Source organism: Tinamus guttatus, unplaced genomic scaffold (assembly GCF_059628265.1).
Source record: "Tinamus guttatus ecotype Peru unplaced genomic scaffold, ASM5962826v1 Tinamus_guttatus_pri_ptg000314l, whole genome shotgun sequence".
In the NCBI taxonomy this organism is placed as follows: Eukaryota; Metazoa; Chordata; class Aves; order Tinamiformes; family Tinamidae; genus Tinamus; species Tinamus guttatus.
Genome location: NW_028288848.1, coordinates 6,762,887 through 6,784,901, shown reverse-complemented (window position 1 = coordinate 6,784,901; position 22,015 = coordinate 6,762,887). Strand labels below are relative to the sequence as shown.

The 22,015-nt window shown below is 40.3% G+C and overlaps 1 protein-coding gene across 4 annotated transcripts in view; it reads left to right on the top strand.

Moving 5' to 3' along the window:
• ARMH3 (armadillo like helical domain containing 3) overlaps positions 1 to 22,015 on the top strand; it is a 121,454-nt gene that overhangs the window by 8,984 nt on the left and 90,455 nt on the right. For all 4 annotated transcript variants that reach the window (XR_015913594.1, XM_088528701.1, XM_088528700.1 and 1 more), the window contains exons 5-15: positions 2,064 to 2,171; positions 3,262 to 3,354; positions 4,236 to 4,310; positions 4,987 to 5,073; positions 9,901 to 9,957; positions 10,968 to 11,011; positions 12,868 to 12,928; positions 13,966 to 14,012; positions 14,643 to 14,718; positions 17,883 to 17,976; positions 21,441 to 21,542. Coding sequence is in view for 3 of the 4 variants with exons in the window: in XM_088528701.1 (XP_088384827.1) it covers positions 2,064 to 2,171; positions 3,262 to 3,354; positions 4,236 to 4,310; positions 4,987 to 5,073; positions 9,901 to 9,957; positions 10,968 to 11,011; positions 12,868 to 12,928; positions 13,966 to 14,012; positions 14,643 to 14,718; positions 17,883 to 17,976; positions 21,441 to 21,542 (844 nt within the window). In the remaining variant the exon portion in view is untranslated. The remainder of the gene's footprint in view (positions 1 to 2,063; positions 2,172 to 3,261; positions 3,355 to 4,235; positions 4,311 to 4,986; positions 5,074 to 9,900; positions 9,958 to 10,967; positions 11,012 to 12,867; positions 12,929 to 13,965; positions 14,013 to 14,642; positions 14,719 to 17,882; positions 17,977 to 21,440; positions 21,543 to 22,015) is intronic.

The following is a 22,015-nucleotide window of genomic DNA, read 5'->3' as shown; positions in this document are numbered from 1 at the left end:
TGTACTGAGTAGTTGTTACTCATTTTGTGTTGAGGTTACAAATACAGGCTCTTCAGTCTTTGAGCAACAGTAACTTATCTTAAAATTTAAGAGGACCTGGTGCAAGTTGAAGCAGATTGAAACAAAGGGGCAAGATGGGCTTGTTCACATTACAGGTGTCTCTCTTGAGGCTCAAGATTAGTCTATATAACTTTGCCTTCTATTCTCTCTCGGTTTTTTTCTTACCTTTAGCCTCTTTTTGAATTTCCTTGTTCAAAAATATAATAAAATTCTGGTAAAGTTAGTCTAAAACTTATACAGGAGAGTGTCCCTACTGAATAGCTTCCTAATCAGAAGCTGTGAAGAGTTGTCACCTTGAATTAGAAGCCCTTTTCCTGCAGAGTATTCCTTGCCAAAGGTAGGCTGTTCTGGGTCTTGTACAGGAGACTGTCCCCTTCAATCCTGACGCTTGATGTTACTAGATCCCAAGCGGATTCTCGCAGTTTGGTGAATGCATGTGTTGCAGCTTCTGTCAGTTGTAGGAATGTAACACATGGGTTTCAGATCATTCGTAGGAGACATTAGACCAGCAACAAGCTGCAAAAAGCTGTCATGAAATGGAATATTTACACCTGTGTTGACATGCAATCTTGCTTGCTTTTGTCTTTAATTATTTTTAAAGGATGCTATCAATATTAAACATTGTAATTACAGCTGCATAGACAGTCCAGCCCAGCTGTAAATTCCCAAGCTTGAATTCAGGCTCTCTGCAAAAATTGGGCCAGGGCTTCAGTCCAGAAGCCTGCTGTGTGAATGTAAAGAGAAACCAGGTCACATCTTGACTGTGGGTTGGAAAGGGTTTCTCTTTATCACGCTGTGCTCGTTGTGAAAGGTGATCCTGAAGTCGAAATGTATGTAAACACTTTTTTTCCCCTGAGAAAGGCCATACCAATTAAATGTTTCTTTAGCCTCATATCTTTTCTCTGACAGTAACCAAAAACAAAGGATGCCTACTGTGTCTTTTCGGTAATATTGCAGAGGTCTGATCATTCTTTGTGGTCTGCCAATCTCTGGCTTTATATCTTCTAAAATTACTTTTTTTTTTCCTCATAGATGAATTCAAGATGGAATCTTAAACTGCAAAGGCTATATTCCTCCCCATGCCCCCCCTTATAGACTTTAAAGATACCTGATGACACAACACCACTGCCAGTTCTTCTCTTAGACAGAGATGTCCCATCTGCCCCCAAAATATTCTGGAATATCTGTTTGAAACATTGTATGCTCTGATACTATATGTTGCCAGTGAGCTCCAAGAATTAATTGTGAACCATAATCCAAAGTATGCAGCAAGAAGTACAGAGGAGGTTAGGTTTAGCGAAAAGGTCTTCAAAATCCCTTAAGTGGTTAGAAAATTAAGCTGCTTAATAGCCTTGAAGTCATTTTTTCTTGTCTCTTGGCAGAGATGCATTTTGTTGGCTAGGCTCAGTATAGCATGGTGGTAACCAAACAAAGAGTGCATGCTGTCTCTAGCAAAAGTATTTGCTGTGTGGACAGGCACAGTGTGAGAACTTAGGTTGTATGGATGTGTCTTTGACATGTTTAGGATCAGCGAGTTAATCTGGGAAGTTCTAACATATGTCCATCCATGTAGATGTGGCTGTTGCTGAACACTGCTTCTTCCTTGCAGTTTCCTAATCAATATTTTTGTCCTTAAAATGAAAATTAGGTATTTTCAGAGCTTATGTTCCTTTCTGATGTTGTCTGAAGAGAGTAGTACAAACTGGGTCTGCACAGAAGAAGCTATGAGATTGCCTTTCTTGAAAGTGCTGTGAAATGAAGGGATGAATAAACAGGAAAAAAAGTATGGATAATGTATATTTCTCTAATCTGAGTCATCAGCATCCAAGATGGTGCTTAGAAACAGTACAGATGGGAGAGTTGAGACAAATGTATGGCTTACAAGCAGGTGCTATTCATTCAAGTATCTGTATTTTGCTAATCCTCTGAGGGTCATTTAGAGCAGATTTTGCCACTGAGTAGTATGTGTGGCTTTATCTTGCACTTGTTTTTCTCTTTTGCAGACTTTGTGTGCATTGATTCGGGGTGTCCATCAGAAGAACAAATCCACCTCTGGGTTTGACATAATCAACATACTTGTGGGTTTTGATAAGGCAGAGCTCTGTATGAAGGTGAGGAGTTGGAAATGTAAAGAAACACTGCTGCACACCAGCTATTTTGCAGGGGCAATTATTTGCAGACAACTGTGTCTGCTGAGATGTGCCTATATGTGGACTTGCCAATTACTAAATGTAACTGTCCTGAAGTCTCTCACCTATGAGTGGCTCAAAGTAGGATGCTTTGGATCTCCATGTTTGTTAAAATAACAGAGTGCTTGCTTTCTTTTCCTTTCTTTTTGTGGTGTAGCTTCATTACGGTTAAGAAATCCTAAGGCAATGAAAGACTGGCACAGGTCATTAGTCCCCACTATTGAGCCTCATATCTTGCCTTTAATTTTTAGCCTATAGCCATTGTGCTCTGATTTCCGTCAGTGCATACACTGTTGTAAGCTTATTTGGTGCTTGTCAGGTGCTGAGTTTGGGAGGGGAAAAAAGAAAAAAAGAAACCAGGGATAAAGCTGAATTCCTGTTTTCTTTGCAAACAAAAATAAAGAAGCCCAAAGTATTTACCTAGCTATTAGAAGTATATTCTTCCTTTAAGAATTAATGTGTTATCTGTCATTTAGCTAGTAATTTGGAAAGCAATTATTTGTGAATATTAAATGTCTATACAGTATTTATTCTGAATAATAACAAATATTTATACTATTAAACTGGAGGTTAGCTGCATGAGAACAAAAAGTCTTGATGTATATAGGAAAAATGGGGAAATCTTGGGGGAAAAAAAAAGAAAGCACAGAAAATGCTGTCTTGCAAATGCTAAGCAAGACCATATTTGTAGAACTCAGAACTACTAAGTGAATAAAATTTGTTATATGTATACAAAATCCTGTTGTCTTTGGGGAAAACTCTGAAATAATTGTGAAGGTCTGTCGTTAAAGTCGTTAAAATGTAGCTAACACAACACAGTGTTGAGAACCAATGATGTGAATATAGCCTGTGGGGTATATAGCAGTTGTAATGGATTAATTACTGATTCTGGAACAAATGTGGCTTTATTAGGAATATTTGATATAAGAAGCCTTTTTTGAAGGATTCAAATACAGCAATATCAGTATAAGTATAAATATTACTTTAAAATGATATAATTGTTCTTCTGTAGAATCTGATGGAGAGCTTGGACGCGCTGCTCTGTGCAGAAGGTTCTGAAAGCCTCAAAAGTTTGTGTCTAAAGCTACTTCTCTGCTTGGTGACGGTAAGTAAACTAGATGTATAATAACTTAAATGTTTAAATGAGCCACATTGCGAGGCATCTAACTACCTCAAAATTTAAGCAGTAGTATGAAGCTGAAGTTTAACACTGTTAAGGTTAAGAGGGCAAAACTATGGATGAAAAAAAGCATCAGCATAGAGCATGGCCTCATTGCTTTAACCATGGTAGTGATAAAGACTGACAGACTTTTTCTGCCACAAAGACTTTATTATGAGATAGGTACCGGCAGGAGCAAAGGGAGGCAAATGCAGGAGGAAGCATGAATTATCTTCACCCGTTTTCTTAAGGGAAAGAGATACCGACGAAGTCTCAGATATGTGTGTATATATAAAGAGGGAAGCAGAAGACAGAGATTGAAGAAAGGCAGAATAAGTTTGGAGTAGCCAGTGTTTGTGAGGATGTGAACACTGAAGAAATTGCAGCAAATGGCTACTCAGCATCTCTTGGAATAAGAGATAGTAGGCCATAAGGGAGGTTTTCACTGCCCTGCTTGGAATGAGAGAGGACTCGATGGAGCATCTGGGCCCTGCTTTTTCATTCCTGCCTGTAGTATAGCAGTCTGCTTGAGTGGCTGACACTGCTGTTGTGTAGCTGTGTGAAATACCCATCCACAGAGGAAATGGAAGCTCTTTGTACGCGGATCGTGCTTTTGCCGGCGAAGATGTGGGAGGCAGGACAGATTTCCTTTACTTCATGTCTAGCTCTAGTGCTGTTCACACCCTTGACTTGCTGACTAAGTGTGAGATTCTGGATAAATGTGTCTATCTGGTAGTATAACTCTTCAGTTTCTAGTGTATGCCAGAGGTAGCTACAGCATCATGGTGGAGGTCAGATCAGACTTTAAAATATGTGTTTGCATTCAGGTGACAGATAACATTAGCCAGAACACCATCCTGGAGTATGTGATGATTAACAGTATCTTTGAAGCTATTTTACAGGTAAGAGCTCTCCTTCTAGGAGAGGGGGTCTTTCTCTATAGTGTGAACTTTCAATGATGTGTCTGGTTTTTACCTCTTTCAGTACAACTTATCTAGTTGCTGTGGCATGTGCCTTCCATCCATGGCTCACTCGTAAGGCTGTGGGTTTCCTCTCCTTCCTCACCTGTACTACCAGCCTCCCTCGTCTGCTGTTTTCAGTCACTAAGTCTTTAAACTGTTTTCACTTGAGAAATTTTTACTCAGATAAAAGCCTAATAGGCCCATGGGCTAATTTTGCAGAGAAATTCTTTATCAGAGGAGCTTATTTTTAAAGTCAGGTTATAGTGAAGCTATTTGCTACTCTCTGATAAACTTACACTTTCCAGAAGTGCTTGGGAAAACCCACAAAAACTGCACAATGTTGACAGGGCACTGAGATATGTCCAGTACTATTGAGAAGTATATTTGCCCTTTATACCCAGACAGCCTTTATACATTCTCTCTGCTAAAGTAAGTTTCTCTTTGTGGAAACTGAGATTTTCTTGCATGCATTGGCATTCCCAAAATCTTGAATATTGCTTTTCATTTATCACATTGTTTGCTCTTACGTATACATTGCACAGCCGCACATGGTGTGAGAGCCACTGCCAGCTTCCTGAAGCCAGCCTGAGCAGAACAATGTGATTCTTTATTTCAGATTCTGTCCAGCCCACTTAGTCGCAGGGAACATGGCTATGATGCTGTTGTCCTTCTTGCCTTGTTGGTCAACTACAGAAAGTATGAGGTAAGTATTCAGGTAACAGGAAAAATCCCTTCTATTTTGTTAGAAACCTACAGAGCAGTATGAATTGAGACCTCCAATGTATTTTTATTTTAACAATACAAGCTAAAACAGATATCAGAATACCAACATATAGCTGCAAAGCTTTACATGGGTGTTGTGCAGACTGCTAGAAGAAATTCAACCTTGACTGAGGCAGCTATTCTTGCCTCTGCCTTTGATATGTGTATATATACAAATATATATGATGTTCTTATAGTTAGTTTTTGCAGATATGAGAGAAAATAGCTAGGAGATTTGTATTTCCTTAGTGGAAACATTTTGGGGAAGGTCGTCTTGGAAGAGGTGCTGTTGCGCAGAACTTGCCTGTTTCCCTCTGTGTGTGAGTGTGCAGTTACAGTCTTCAAAATAAACAGAGTTGTCAGTGATAACCTTGCAGTCAAACTGAAAGAATGTGGATCCCCAAAGAGATGTTGAAGATGTGACCAAAAACAGAACTGAAACATAATAGCCAGTATATCAGGAAAGGTCTATCTCTACTTGATTCCTCTTCAGGAACTTTGTTCATCTTTATTTTTCTGAATTGGGCTACTTTGTGGTGCGTTTCCATTTTTTTCCTACTTTTCATTGCCTTGAAAAAGAAACATGAATGTCAAAAAGGACAATAGTTTTGACTTTTCTTTGTGTAGGACATGGTGTTTTAATGATCCATCTTCATTTTTTTTCTGCAGTTGCAGAATTTCAATGAATTTAAATTAGTAGATAGAAAAAGAAAGTTCTGGAATGCATCTTTTCCAAAGAACTACTGGAGAAAACAAAACAAACAAACACCCTACCTACTTTTAAAACTGAGCTTATTTGGATTATGACTAGACCTATGGAATAGGCCAAGGCAGAGACGAGATTAAATGGCTGAAATAACTTTTTTCCTTATCCGCATTGATGATAGCTCATTAACTGAAGCATTCAGCTCAGAAGAGAGAGCTGTCTAGTCTTGTCCCAGAGCTGTGGATCCCTGTGTACTGCATTTTATCTCATTAGTAAGTTAGAGGTCTTTGAGTACATAAGACTTGTCCTCTGCTTTTTGCAGTAGCTTTTTAACTAAATGCAATAGAGCATTTAGTTAGTGTCAGGTGCTCTGGAAAGCACACTCCTCCAAATTGGGCACCCAAAGAAAATTAACTCTTTGTGCTGGTGTTTTTCTTAGGGTGTTGGTTTTTTTTTTTTTTTTAAGCCAACATGGCGCAGATGTCTGGCAAAGAAAATTTTGGCTTGCATAGTGTGATTTTTTTTTTTTATTTTTTCCTCTCCTTCTTTTCCATTTGGTTGCTAAATCATGGTTCCAATTACTTAAAAAAAATCTAATTAGGCTGAAAATTCATTAGCTGACTCTAATTTTTTTCTGTCTTTAATGAGAGTACTGATGTGTTTTGCATGAACGTGTTCTTTCATATTTTGGGGATGTGAATTTTCTAGTCTCCTTTCAAATTCCCTGAGGAATAGCTGTCCATGATTTTATTACCAGTGTAGTGACCTGAAACTTCAGTTTGCTCATTAACTTCTGTTAGAGGAGTAAAAGTGATATATGCACATCTTTAGATGGAACCTTTAAAAGGATGTCATTGATCTGAAACATAATAATTTTAAAAAATTGTTCTTGGTATATACTTAAGTATTCAGCTGTCTATCATAGTTTTCTCTGAGATGTGGAACAAGATTATAAAATATTTCTACCTTGGTACTACGAAAAGGAAGCTCAGAAGAGCAACTAAATGATTGAATACATCAGGAAAATGATGAAGCTGACTGTACACAGAAGGCTGCCAGACAGACAAAATATTATGGGCAAAGCATTTGTTTCCTCATTTTCTCGCTATTCTAAGATGTCTTTTAGAACGGCAAGTTAAAATATAAAATCAGAGCAGTGACTTTTAAGTAGACATGCTCCTTGATAACATTGCAGTGGGGAAAAAAAATCTTCATGTTCAACCTGCTAGAATCATATGTCATTGTTTGCTAAGCAGGACTAAAAGAAAAAAGTGAAAATGTGTGTGTGGGTTTTTTTTTTTTTTTCTCCCCCGCCTAGCTTTTCTGTACTGGTGTCTGGTTGCAGATAGTGTAGCTGGCAGACCTTCATGCCTACCTCTGCACTCCCTCTCCTCTATCTTGTCAACAGCAGGTGCTGGAGTAGCTGTTAGTCATTGTGGGGGTCAGAAAATTCATCTTTTTATTCATCTTTATATAAAGTTCTGCAAGGTTAAATTATTTTAAAGCCATCCCTTTAACAAAACAAACAACAAACACAAGCTATTATTCAAGCCCTAATTCCCTGCAAGGTGGCCTGCCTGCAGAGGAGGTGGTCTTATCAGGAATGTCAGTGAAACTGTTGAAGTCCCCAGTGAGGGCTAATCAGGCAGACTCTGGCCCCCAACTTGTACTGCAAATGTAAAGATAATTTAAGCATCTAAATAGGTATTATATGTGCTTAGCTTGTGGGGTTTTGTTCTCTTTTGATTTTTGTTTTTTTCTAGCAAGAACCTGCTTCCCGTAAGTTTGAGCTGAAACTTGAGGCATATTCCCTGATCTCATTCTCTCTCCTAGATTTGTGTGGATTTGCATAGCATGCTTACTCCATGAGCTTGCTTTTCTGATGTGGTTTTAATTGGGCTGTCTTTTAGAATTTTTCTGACAATGATCTCCCAGGTTCACCCTCATTTCTGTGCACTAGTGGTGGCTAATGGTGGGTAGTACGTAGAGTGTTTTGAGTATTCCCCGGTTCCAAGAACCCGCTTGTTCCTCATCTCTGAAGAGGAGGCCTATGTTTTTTTTCTGGTTGTGATTAGAGAAGACCTTTGTTATTTGAAGAGCTGAAAATCATTTTTTATTATTATTATTATATATGGAGGCAGGTGGAGGCGGAAGCTATTTTTAAATATCTGTTACCGGTTGATTGAACCCCCTGAGTTATCAAATTGCTGAGCAGCAGCTTTTGGGGTGGTTGTGTATTGATGAGCACCATGGAGTGGCAGGTATAATTTATTTAGACTTCCAAACCCTTTCGCTGTGATTCCCACTATGAGGAAATTAAGGAAACTCTGAAGTAACAGGTTTAGAATAGGGAAGCAGTTGAGGAATATTGTGTGAGCTTAGCAGAGGTGCTTTTACAACTTGAAGGTGTTGAAGTTCATTGTATATTTGCAGACTGAAGCTCCCATATTATATGTGCAGACTGAGAGCAAGCTGAACTTGCCAGCATTGGTACAGGCTTGCAATGTGCTGAAAGGCACTAGAAGCTTCCCTGTCCTGTATAGAGCAATACTGGGTGGTGACTGCATTGCTGTGGTTCATCTGTCTGCTCTCTAAGGGGTAGAGAAGCACAGAGGAGACATGAAAAGGCTTAAAATAGGAATTAATGAACAGGTTTGAGCAGATTTGGACAAGGCATTTGAAAGAAGAGAGGCAGATGTCTGCAGCAAGGCTGGCTGGCTTCCTGGCTCTGTTCACCATGCATGGACATCTTGCTGCCAGGAGACATGTAGCACCCATCCGGGAGAGTGCAGGGCGGCAGGAGCACCAGGAGTAATTCATGCTGAACCTTCTCTTCTTTGATGGGCCTGAGCCAATGGCAGGTGGGCCACTCTTCTGTACATGAGGTGTAGTATGGAGTGGCCTGCAGGATGTCTTCCTGATATCATCTAGACGTCTTTGATTATATGGCTGTGAAGAAAGGAGCATATATTGTTATTTAATGGGAATCTCTTCTTGAGCCTCAGGTCAAAGTCTTTCTACTCTTCATGCACAGATGGGCTCTGTGAGAGTCTCCTGCCTGTTTCTGAGCGGGGCAGGTAGCACTGCCATGATGCAGCAGGTGGGCTGGCACGTTGGCAAGGCTTTCCTGTGTTCAGATCAATCCCTGAATCAAATGCAAAATTTGATTCTCCAGAAGCACCGAGTAACTGGAAGGTGTTGTTTTCTGATCAGTCTTATTTTTAACCTGCTCTCAGGCCTTGAGCAAGACAGATAGCTGGGTAACTTGTAAAGTGAGGCTGCATCTGAGGCATTCTTGAGTGCTCTGTTCTTCCCATCTGCAGTGCGAAAAGAGCCTTTTCTTCGCTGTCCTGGTTCCAAATCCACTTTGTTAGTTTTGCCTGACACACATGACACATGAACATTGAAAACAAATATTTATTGCAAATTCAAAAATACTTTCTAAATTGTTAGGGCTTATCTTTATAGATGAGCTTTGTGTTTTGTTAGGCTAAGAGTTCAAGGCATTTATATTCTCCAAAGACTTGTAGCTCTCAATGGCACAAACTATTAGTGTTGAGCACTAATACTGCAACAGATGAATCTGTAACACTCATGTTTTCCTGGGTCCTTCTTTGGACCTTTGCAAGGTGTTGCACAAAAGATAGAACAGGAATGCTCAGTCCCAGCAGCACCACTTGTGCTTTCTGCATTGGAGTGTGTGTCACAGATAAGGTGCTTGCAGGATGGTAGCTTCACTTTCAAGATGCCAGTCTAGCTGGCAAAGCAGAAGGCAGCTCCCTGTCCTCTCTATTAAAATCAGGAGCCTGCCTAGTTGAGCAAGTTAGTAGCCTTTTTGCTTCCTTGCTCACTCTTACAGAATTGTGAGCATTCTGTGTTGTGCAGCAAGAGGAAAATTCCTCCTAGGTTGGCTTGGTAAGCTTAAAAGATAAGTTTTGGGACATTTCCTTTTATTTCTTAAAGGCTGGACTTAAACCCACTTTTTTCTTTTTTTTTCTTTTTTCCTTTTTTTTTTTTTTCCTTTCCCCCTCCCCCCCCCCGCCTTTTTTTTTCTCTGAGCAGTCAGTGAATCCCTACATTGTGAAGCTTTCCATTGTTGATGATGAGCCCACACTTAATGTGAGTATTTGACTTATTCTTCTCTGCTTCCTGGGAATGTTCTTCCATGAGTGTTGGCTGCCATGGCATCTGATGTGAAGATTTGGAAATGGTGCTATAACAGAGATACTAGAATATTGGGTTTCTTCCCTAACAGAACTCTTGAGATGAGTAAAGTACCTCATGATTTGGATAGTCTGATCACCAGTTAAGTGGTGGGAATGGTGGAAAAGCTGGGTAACAAGAAATGTGCTAATGTTGGTATATTACATTAGTGAACTATCCATACATTGCTCACTGTTGCTTTCTGAAGAGATACAAGTTACTTCCTTAGGCAAAAGCAATCTCTTATCCAGTGTTTTCATCTATCTTTAACAGTTCATAAGGCAATTCTTGTAGGTTGGTAGAAGCGTGTACCAAAACCAAGAGTTCTACAATCTTGGGTTGTAGCCACTCCCCAGGTTTTATTTTCCAGCCTGGATAGGAGGGGGCAGCACGCTGAAGCTATGAGAGATCCTGACTTGCAAGTTCTTCTTTGTGTATGGCATAAAAGCAATAAAATCCATGCCAATTAAAGGGTGAGAACAATCACTCTGAATTAAATTAGCTTGAGGGAGAAGGATGACCATCAGCTGTGGGTTGGCAAGGCCATTTGCAAGAACTGAAGAGATCTGTCATGTTTTTGGTCTTTGTTGTCAACCTTTAGATATCTTTCCACCAGCTTTTCTTCCAAGGGTCTTGCCACTTTACTGAGCCTTCTTGACTGAGTAAGCTTTGTTGTGGAGGCTCCAGGAGAGTAAACTTTCTCCTCTATAACTTTCTGCAGTTAAGTATCCAGCTTTAATTTTTGGTGCTTTGATTTTGAACAATGTTGCTTTTGTTGTATCATAGTGTGCCTTAAGTTCAAATTGCTGCAGTGGAAATGCTCTGTAGCGTGGCAGAATATCTTGGCTTGTAAAGCACTACTGTGTTCAATATTTGTTTTCCTGTACTGATACTTGTAACATAAAGATTTTTTTTTTAACTTTCAGGGAATGGGACTTGTTATTGCCCAGGCTTTATCAGAGTACAACAGGTAAGACCTAACCATCATTCAATTTTTAGCTGTGTGGTGGTTTCTGTCCCTTTCAATAAACTTTTGTTTTGTTTGTTAAAGCACTTTAAAACACTTGCTTATCACTTAACAGCCCTGATGTGCCTGGAGAGGAAGGGAATAGGCTTATGCCTTGAGGTACTTCAGCTCTGTTGTTGCTGTTATTGTCAGTGTGAATGCATCTGTGACAGCTGTGCTAATGTAATTCAGAAAAGATGTTACTGTAGATTTCTACTGTATGTTTTTGACATCATTGATTCTACCTCTGTGTGAACCTTGCATAAAATCACATGGTCCCACGTGAAAAGATGATAAATGATTTGCTGAGTACTTTTCTGATGGAAAATTGCTTTACCTGAGCCTAATCTAAAACAAACAATGTATCCAGGGCTATCCAGATGCCAGGTTGAAGCAGGTCGGAGGTGATTGGGGGAATGGATGCTCCTCCAAATGGTAAACAGCAGCACCTGCTCCTGAAAAAAAGAAGCCAGCAGTAGAAATAACATGTTTCCAGCCCTTGTTTGTGTTTCTAACACTTTCTGAAGTTCTTCTAAAGAAAACTTGCTGCTTTTGTGCAGATACTTATTAAGCAGTTTTGCTTAGCTAACCAACAGCTTTTCAAGGGGAGGATTTCCAAAGTATCTGGAAAAATGTTTTAATTATTTTTGAATGTCTGTGACTATAATAGTGCTTGCAAGATGATGCAAACCTGCAAATCACATATTTAACATCTTAGTGTCAAGCAAGAAAACCTCCACCCACCCAACTTCCTTCATTTCTGATAAAAGCTGTCTCAGATTATTTATTTAATCTTCCCCCAGATTTTTGAATCATTGTTTTGTGTTTTGCATTAGATCTAATCAGGTTAAATCTGTGGGGAAGGCCCATTGGTTTTCTGAGAGATTCCTCATACACTTTTGGCTATTCTGAATTACTGACAGACAGTCGATTGACTAAGCATTTCTTTTCTTGTATGTTGGGCAACAAGCAGCTTTTTTCTTCATGGAAAGTTCAGATTGAGTTTTGTAATCTGGCAGAAGCTCTTCACAGATACCAAAGATGGAATGAATGATTGTGAAGTTTATTAGCCCATTTCAATGCCAATAAAGTAAATTAGCTTAAATCTGGGGTACCTGACATTTTTGACTTATTTACTCTGTTCCCAGGCAAGGGCTTTATGGCATAGGCACTACTGTCATGTTTCTGGACCATAATAGGTGTGGTGCTTGCTCATGTTGTCCTGTTGCCAAGCCCACGCAGAAACACCCTTGTGCATCCTAGATCTGTCCTGGGAGGCCGGCAGAGCCTGAACTGAGAGCACCTCAGTTCAGAGCCATCTTCCAGCCTGCCTTTCCCTGGGAAGGGGAGCACAGAATCAAGCAGGAACCTGGCTGTGACACAGTTTGATTGTGTTTGTGAGCTTTAGTGGCCTGCTATCCATAGAATGGGCAGCAGTGGTTTAGTTTGTAGCTGCTGCTGATTGAAGTAAAGCTGCTCTGTTACTTTTTGTTACTGATATGGGCTATATGTATTTTGTCACTGCTGGACAAAAAGTTCCTAAGTCATTTAAACCTCTCTTTTAACTTGAGCTGAGACATTGTTCAGTGTTTCATCTTCCAGCATCCCCACTTCATCTCTACAAAATTTACATTTATTTAACACCCTTTGTATCCATTTGTAATGCCGTGGAAAGGGGCATATGAATGTTAGAGTTCTTTCCAGCCTGTATCCTAATCAGGAAAGGCAATCCTATGGGTATTTAGATAAAATAATCCTAGTTCTATTTCTAACCTGGAGCCTCATCATTTTGTTCGTTTGTGTTTTTCCACTTTTTTTAGGCAGTACAAAGATAAAGAAGAGGAGCACCAGAGTGGCTTCTTCTCAGCCCTAACCAATATGGTAAGAAAGCAATATTTTTCTATTATTCAGGTAGGGACCTCAAAGAAGTTCATCAGCGGGTGAGAAATTCCGAAAGCTCTTTTGGGTTAGGGATGTCCCTAGGGATGGACATGCATGGACCCACACCAAAAACAAATGAAGTAACTGTGCTGTGAGCAGCATATTGCTGTCTGGGAAAGCACTTCCAAAAGGATAAAATCTCTACTCTGGGATTGCTAATCAAATTCTGGTTTACTCTATCTTCTTCATTGAAGTAGCCATAATTTTTAAATATTTGTTGTATGCTTTAAACAGTTATTTCTTTTTAAAAACCTATTGCTGGTCTGTTGATATAGGCTAAAACAGAGAAGCTGTTACAGCACAAGGTGTCCCAGAAATATTCAAAGCCAAGTCTGTGTCTAGCTTTAGAGATCTGTTCCTTGTTCCTCAAGCTTGGATACACTGGCACTTCAACAGGAACTATCTTTTTATTTATTTATTTATTTTCAGAGAGAGTCCCTAGTGAATCCCATAGGAGAATTGAAAATTTGTCTAATCTCACTGTAAAGATGATCCAGTGTCCTAGTTGTTCAGACTGATTTTGTATTTGATTTAAATTGTAGTCTGAGGTTTAATTCACATTAGGAAAACTTTGTGTAAGTAAGTGCAGTTCAGCGTTGACAGGTATCAGTCAGCAGCAGCGTGGATAAAACTGCTATTGCCTGGGGACAAACAGATGGGAAAGTCATCTCTACTGGTCTTCATAAAATCGTAGACTAATTCAGACTGGAAATCTGGTTTTAGTCCTGCTTTCTATCATTTGACACGTGATGCATTGATCTGTAACAGTGTGAAAGAAATGTGTTTATAGATGGTCATCCCACTCGGTCTGTAGAATTTTCCCATGATATTTTATTGGTCTTAGAAAGAAATTTCCAAATGTGCCTTGGATGAGAATATCTCTCACAGAACACTTTGGGCTTAGTTATGTCTACACGTTTTCCTTGGCCTAAAAGGCTTCACGGATTCTTCCTGTGCAATGCTCTTTCTTTCCGTAGGTGGGCAGCATGTTCATAGCAGATGCTGATGAGAAGATATCAGTCCAGTAAGTGCACCCGTGTTAGCTGCACAGTGAAAGGCGACTTACCACGCCAGTAAAAATGATCTGCTCCATCACAGAGATGTCTTAGTGTAGCAAAATAAGCTTAGTGAACCAGTTCTGGCCTTGTACCTAAAAGAGTACCGCACCTCTGCAAACAGAGTTTTTGTTAGTTAAATGAGAAGGGTGAAACAGAATCAACAACAGCTGAATTGCTTGCAGCAAAGTGTATAAAATTGTGGTTTGTATTAGGCATTTTTAACATATGATGGAGAGACTGGAGGTGGCTGGTAGGAAGCAATGGTTCATGCACTCTTGTCCCCAAGAATGTGCCTTGTAAATTAAGAGGGAAAATGATAAATGTGACTGGGCTGTCAGTGTGAACCTTTACTTCCAGAAAGTACAGACATATATGGATTGTTCATATATGAGGGGGGAAAAAAGACTATAGTTAAACTGTAGAAACTTTTTTTTTTTGGGTTGCAAAGTACTGCTAATGGAAAAAAAAAAGTGGTTTGCAGAGGTATTCAAAAATCTATCTGCTTGGATAGGTCATGCTTCTCTGAGAGCGAAACTTTTCAGATTCTCATATGTCAGTATCCCATAACTAAGTATGCTTTTGTATCCCTTTTACAGGACAAATGAAGCAATTCTTCTGGCCCTCTATGAAGCTGTTCACTTAAACAGAAACTTCATCACAGTCTTGGCACAGGTGAGTTTCAGAGCAGATTTTGCCCTTTTCTTCATAGTGGATATCTTCAAGTTCAAAAATCATAAACAGAACTGGTGAAAAGGTATTGATTCATTTCCATTTTTTTTTTCCTGGGTACTTGTTATGGCTGTAGATGGGCATGAAAGATCAAAAGCAGCCAGTGCCTGGATTTTATTATGCATTAAGAATTGCTTTCTGCCTTGCCAGAAGAAATATTTTTTTGTGCATAGCTCATGTCAGAGATATTTTTCCCACTGTATGGGAAGAGCTGCATGAGTTCCTCCTGTGTCCTAATATTGCCTTTAGGTAGGATGGAGTAGGCTGCAATGGAGAAGGGTAAGGTTGCTGCAGGTATTGCAGCAGTTCGTGCTATGCTAAGTTAGGGTTTAGGGAAAAACTGATCATGTTCCAAGCTGGATGTTTTGTCCTGTCTGGAAGCACAGAAATTGCATATTCTTGATTGTTTGGGAGGCGTTGGCTTAGGGACTAATTGGCATATGGTGGTGGTTGTTGCAAATATTGTTTAGTATCCAAACTTCCCTGGAGAGTCTAACCCCTCTCACTTGGGAGACCAACAGAGTACTCCTGCTTGTGTTGTGTCCAGAGAGGAAAGAGCAGCAACTGTGTTCTGAGAAAGTGTCTGGTCACGAAGCTCTGAATGCTTCTCTGGACACCGCATGAGTTTTCAAAGTTGATGATTGCTGGAAGACAGGCGATAATGAGTGTCTGATCTGGTGGTTATAGACTGCTTGAAGGGGTAGCTAAATGGGCTTAGAAAACATTCAGGTGTAGGCTGTTAATTTTGGTTTACAAGCACTGCTGGTAGCCTGTGAGATAGATGATATAAAAGCATTTATCACCTTTCCCCAGTGACTTCAGCTGCTCAGAGTGGAGCCATACATAATTGATTAGACACTTGGCATGACTGAGGGGGTAGAGGCCTTTGGGCAGACAGAACTACCAGTGATGGAGGAAGGCTGGGCTGAAGAAAGTTTCTGTTCTGTGGGTTGATAATTTGCTCAAGTTGTCTGCCTCCCTTTTGCCCAGGTTTTTCATCCTACCACTTTTGAGATTTCTGCTCTGTAAGTTCTATCTGATACCAAGTTATATGGTTAAGATCTCCTTGAGGGAGGAAGGGGGATAAGAAATAAGCAGCTGGCCTAAGTCTCCTTAAAATAATAAAAGGATGAAACAGTTATTTGTGAAAGTGGTAGCTGGAGTGGCCACTGTTCAGTGGACTTAACTGGAATTCAGCTCTCATGAGGGATTGCACATAATCTACCCCAGAACAGCACTTGAGGGGACAAGGTGGGTTGTGCCGTCCTTCAAGAAAACTTCCTAAAAGCTGAGAAGTGCTCATGGCTAAGACCGTGTCCGTTGGTGGATGAGCAACTGTGCGACTGTCTATTTGCTGGTCTGTGGGCAGATTGGAAGAGCAGAAATACAGTTGCACTGATGTCCGAAGTGTTAAGGTTTCTGTATTTACCAGCTTGTTTGTCTGTGATTTTTGCTGCTAGGTGGCAGTCTTCTCTCTCAGCTGACAGCTGATGTTTGAGGAAGAAGGAGGTAAACACCTTAGTAAAATCTAGGGGGTGAACCTCTTTGTATTCAAGATTTTCAGTGGAAAACTGTTTCAAAGTTTTATTACCTGGACTGATTTAAAGTTGTCTTCAAATTATAGTATGTGTGTCTTTGCTTCCTAAAAAATATAGGCATTTATGTCACAGAATCACAGAAAGGTTGCGGTTCGAAGGGACCTGTAGAGATCATCTCGTCCAACCCTCTGCTCCAGCAGGGACACCCAGAGCCTGTGGCACAGGATGGTATCCAGGCAGGTTTTGAAGGAGACTCCACAGCCTCCCTGGCAGCCTGATCCAGGGCTTTGTCACCCTCACAGTAAATAAGTTCTTCCTCACATAAGAGCTGGAACTTCTTGTGTTTCAACTTGTACCCATTACCCCTTGTCCTATCACTGGCTGCCACTGAGAAGAATTTGACCCCATCCTCCCTACATTCTCCCCTCAGGTGCTTATACATATTGATCAGATCCCCTCTCAGTCTTCTCCAGGGTAAACTGGCCCAGCTCGCTTAGTCTTTCTTCGTATGATAAATGCTCCAGTCCCTTAATCATCTTCACTGCTCTCCGTTGGACCCTCTCTAGAAGCTCAATGTCCCTCTTGTTGTGGGAAGCCCAGAACTGCACCCAATACTCCAGGTGCGGCCTCCCCAGAGCTGAGTCGAAGGGGCAGGATCCCCTCCCTCAACTTGCTGGCAGCGCTCCTCCTGATGCAGGCCAGAATATAGTTGTTCTTAGAATGAGCAAAGATTTAATGATAATGTGGAGGTATCTGCCTGTGTTCTAGAAAATCCAGTGGAGCAAACATAAAATCGGGTTCTCCATCCCTTTTATTCTGAAGTTGTGATAATATACTTCGAGGATGATACATTTGTGTAAAACTTGCTCTATGAAATGGACATTCTGCTTGGCAGCCAAACTTAAAATAGCATGGCAGATTGCCTCTAGTCTCACCAGTCCGGATAGATCCGGAAGCTTCCAAAGAGTAAAGTCAAAGCAGTAATTAGGCAGCAACTATTAGCAAAGATGAAATGGGGAGAGCCAACCAACTGATGGAAGCAGAAAGGATCGATAATGATAGCGTTATTTATGCTATGCACTTTTTTCCTGTGGTACCTGGGCTTTACAACGAGGCAGGGAAGTAATAAATTGCCATCATCTTTAAATATGAGCAGATGGAGGCTGGGGAGAGGAAGGAACTTCTGCTTTTAAAAAGAGAAATAAAAACATCGTTAAAGAAGCCTTTAATTGCACACACTTTGGTTGTTTCAGAGGAACCAAAAGCAATAAGTGGTGTAGGTGTCTGCATGTCTTCTACTCAGGACCGGAGAAAGGCATGATAGCTTTGTATTGGGGACTGCCACCAGTTAGGTATGCTTTGGCAGCTAAAGATATTGATGTATGGTTTAACTGCTGGTGTCCAGGGTCAAGAAGCACAGCCTTGCTTTTTGGAAGAGAGGTTGAAGTTTCTTGATTTCTTTAGTCACATCTATTGTGTGAGAGTCTGAAGCAGCACGAATAGTGATCCGTATGTCTAGCACAGAGAAAAGCTATTGACCTGTGTATGGGTATTTGTGTTTTGTGCTAGAGCCATCCTGAGATGGGGCTGATGACAGCACCGACCAGCCCAGTTCCAACAACACCTGTCACTCCGCTCGGAACAACCCCGCCTTCCTCAGATGGTGAGAAATGTCATGTTCTCCTGGGGCAAACATTTACAAGTCTAACTAGCAAAGCACTTTCTCAAGATGGCAACTAATGCAGTCCATCTGAAGCAGATGTAACCTGGTTTTCTCTTTTTGGAGAGACTGCCTTATTGAATGTGAACAAAAGGCATTCTCTTACTTTTTAGCTGTTTAAAAGATGAATTGTGTAGTTCCTGTTTTCCTTGGTATGTTGGTCAATGAAATTATGCTGATGTTACTTCTGAAAATAGTACTGTCCCAGTGTCCTTTTGAAGATACCCTGAGCCTGTTTTATGTAGGCTTTTACTTAGGAATATCTCTAATATCAGTTGTCTCGTTCTTTACCTCAGCGTATATGTTGCTGAAAGAGATATACAAAGACTCACAGTGGATTCCTGCTTGTCATTAATATACTTGTCCTTAGCTTTGAATTAATTGGGATTTAAATCTAATCGGAGGGTTGAGGTGTTCCTCCCTTTGTCTGCCTCCTTCTCTGACTGGCTTTGTAAAAGGTTGCTTGCACTGAGCTCTTTCTTTTAAGTGAGATATGCAAAGTGTCCACATAAATACCCATTGAGGTCATCTAAAATAAAACATTGTTTTTATTTAAGGTAGGCTAGGTTTAACCCAAATTAAGAGAAGAAATCAAAAGGTTCCTGACATGTACTTCAGTGACATCGTCTGGATCTGGAGAAAGTATTTAGCAAAAAGAATGGAGTCGGACTGAATAGAGCAGAGTTTGGAAATATTTGGGGGAAAAAACAGCCTGCGTTACCCAGGGGTGTCTGATTTTCAGGTCATTTGATACCCTAGTTAAAAAATGATCCTCCTTGTAGATGAATTCTCTCTGGTTGCCATGGATATCAAAAGCATTCATTTAAAAAAGTCTCAACTCTCCCTACGTATATTCCATAAAACGTAGAGACGGGCATTCTGTGGGCTTCTGTTCAAAGTGTTCGTCGCAAATGCAGCCACCCACACACTTTATTATACAACTGCAGAATTTGTTACCTCCATCTACAGCTGGAGCGCGCTCACTCACACACGTGCGCTCTCACTCTTTCCATCTTTTCTAATGTATCAAAGACCAAAAGCAAAACAAAAGCCATTCTGCTTTCAACAGAGGCAGTGATCTCATGAAGCTTTGCTTGAGGCATTGTGCTGCTTGTAAGGTTATTAAGTTTAAGGAGCTGATCCTAGTGTGTAGCAGTTGCTTTGGGAAGCATTCTTTATTTCTACTTGCTGTCACCTTGTTGATTCCTCTTTTCTGATTTTTTTTTTCCCGAGGACCTTGGCTTTTGTTAAATTGAATGGCACTTCTTCAGTACTGCTGTTATTTTAAATATACGTCAGAATCTTGCTCATTCTCTAAGGTCTTGCAGCTCAACTATAAAATTTGCCTATGGCTGAGAGTTAGCAAGAAGCATTTCAGCTTTGGAATGAAAAGATTGCTTTCTTCTTTTCTTACATCTAAAAAAAAATGTAGTTGAGCTATTTTCAAGTTACAGGAACATGTAAAAATCCATCTATGGGTTTCAGGCATCTTTTGTGTTGACTGGGTTTAAAAATGCTCTGATTTAAAACTTGCTGGTAGCCTATAATGTGAATTATGGCCTTTTAAAATTTCAAAGCATATTAAAAATAAAATCTGTGGCATGAACCAGGCGGAACAGTGATGCGTTATTCAGAGTGATTTTTAAATTTTATTTTCAAGTGAGATTTTGTTGGAAACTGTTGATCCATACTATATAAATCAAGTATGTCTGTTATCATAGTAGTTAAATGTCAATTTGCTTACCGTTGTTAAATATTCATTCAGTGCGTTCATTGTTACAGCTCCAGGAGGACCCGCTAAGGATATAAATACACTTTTTCAGACTTTTAGCTAAATCTTTGAACTATTCATAATATTGGAGGAGAGGGCGGGGGCGAAAAAGCTTCCAGAGTCACTGCACAGACTTTGCCAACAGGCTGGGCATGTTAGCGGCATGTCAGAAACCCAGAGCTTCAAAGGTAAATGGACCCAAACAGTCTGTGCAGCCTTCAACAGCTGAAAGCTCCATCATTTCTTTAATGCAATTCAAGCAGTTATGTTTGAAGTAGATTGATTATCAAACAACAGAATAGAAAGCTTCCCTAAAATGAACTGAATTAACTCTGGTAGTAACTTCCCAGACTAATCATTTCTCCAGTCGTTTCTCCTTTGTCGGATACTTCATGTACTTAAAGTTTCTCTATTGGTCCCCCTCTATTGGCGTCACTCTTCATTTTTCATGCAGAACTGAATCAGATGCTTTAGTAACATCTTGCTTGATACATCTGTCATGTCTGTTCTTCTGCTTGTTGTTTGTTTGTTTGGTGTCTCTAATTTATCTTCTTGAAAGAGATGTCAGATTTATCTGGCAGGCCCGACCTCTAGTAAATGCACGATGCATTTCTTCCCGTTTGCTTTTTCCTTCTCAGTATTTCTTGTAAAGCCTTGCCTAATGGATGGGCTGAGAATGGTCCCTGTGGGCAGCTGAGGCTCAATCATCAGTAGAGACATGACTCTCACACCATGAGGATTTGACAGCTCCACTTTGTGGAGTGAGCAGGAAGGGTCTTGCACAATTAGCTGGGTAAATGAAATAGCTCCTTGTAAAGTCTAAGGAAGATGATGTCTGGTGTTAAGGTATCAAAACTAGAGCTGCTGGTAGAGAGGAGCATATCCTGGAGAAATGCCCGTGAGCTGCCAGCCTGCTGCACAAATGGATAGTATACATTTGTTCCCTGCTGTCATTTCAGTGGCACAAGCTATTGCTACTTCTACTTCTTGATCTATAAAGCTGCTGTTTCTAATTCTCTATTTTGGGAAACATTGGTGAACTTTCTTTTTAAAGAAAAAGAAAAAAGTAAATATTTATAGGCTAATCTGCAGCAAGCCACTCTGGTCATGCAATAATCATTACCTTCCCGTCCTCTGTGGTGCTTCTGCAAGAAGCCCCTCTCCCTGGCAGGGAGGAGAGAATTGATGTGAACCTTTTGGAACTTAAATTCCACAATTACTGAAACTCTTCAGGATCTTTGGAGATGTTTCCTTCTACGTAGAGACTGGCCTGCACATTAGCTATGTCACTTATAGGAGTTAGACATGGATTTGTGAGAATCTCTTGTGCTTCCTGGGTTGGGAATATTGATGACTGCTAAAACTCCATCTCCTGGGGATGGAGGGCAGAGGAAGAAGGTTATCCCTTTGCTAGATACCCCAGTGTGTACCTGGAACAGAAAAAATGGTCTTTGAGTAGAGCAATGCCAATCTTTAAGACAAAATCTTTGCTTGGTGGTCATGGAGGAGGAAGAGCTCACGTGACCCTACAGATAAGGTAATTCTAGCCCACCCTTGTGAATCGGTGACTTAATTCTTTGTATACTTATCTCTTGTATTTGTGGAGGGTAAACGTGTCTTATCTGCTTTGTTCCAGTTATAAGTTCTGCAGAGCTGCCTTTGGATGCTGATGTACAAACCAGCAACCTGCTGATAACCTTCTTGAAGTACAGCTCAATTGTGATGCAGGACACAAAAGGTAACAACTCTGATGTGGCTGTAGACACAGCAGGCAAGCTCGGGACACACAGGAACACATCTAGTGACTTCAGAAATAACACTAATGGAGTTCCTCTCAAAGAACTGAAAGTTCCAACTTTTGTCAATGAGAAAACATTTCATTTTCTCAAATAACAATTATATGGGACTGGGAGAGACCCAATGCCAGCAGGAAAGATATAAGCGTGGAAAGAATGTAGTAACAGTAGTACATAATAACCAAGGGAGTCTTAGTGTGTCCTTATACAGGCAGTGGGAATGAAACTGATGCCAGATCTCTATCAGAGGGGGGAAACTTGAGTACCAGAGAACTGTATTTTTAAGAACCCCTGGATGCTGACATGTAAGGCAGAATTTGGTGTAGGAGGAAGTGTTTCCATTTTCCTTTAGTAGTAGCTGATTAAGCAAGCATCTCTTTAATAAAGATGGTGGCTCTGATTTGCATTGTATTTG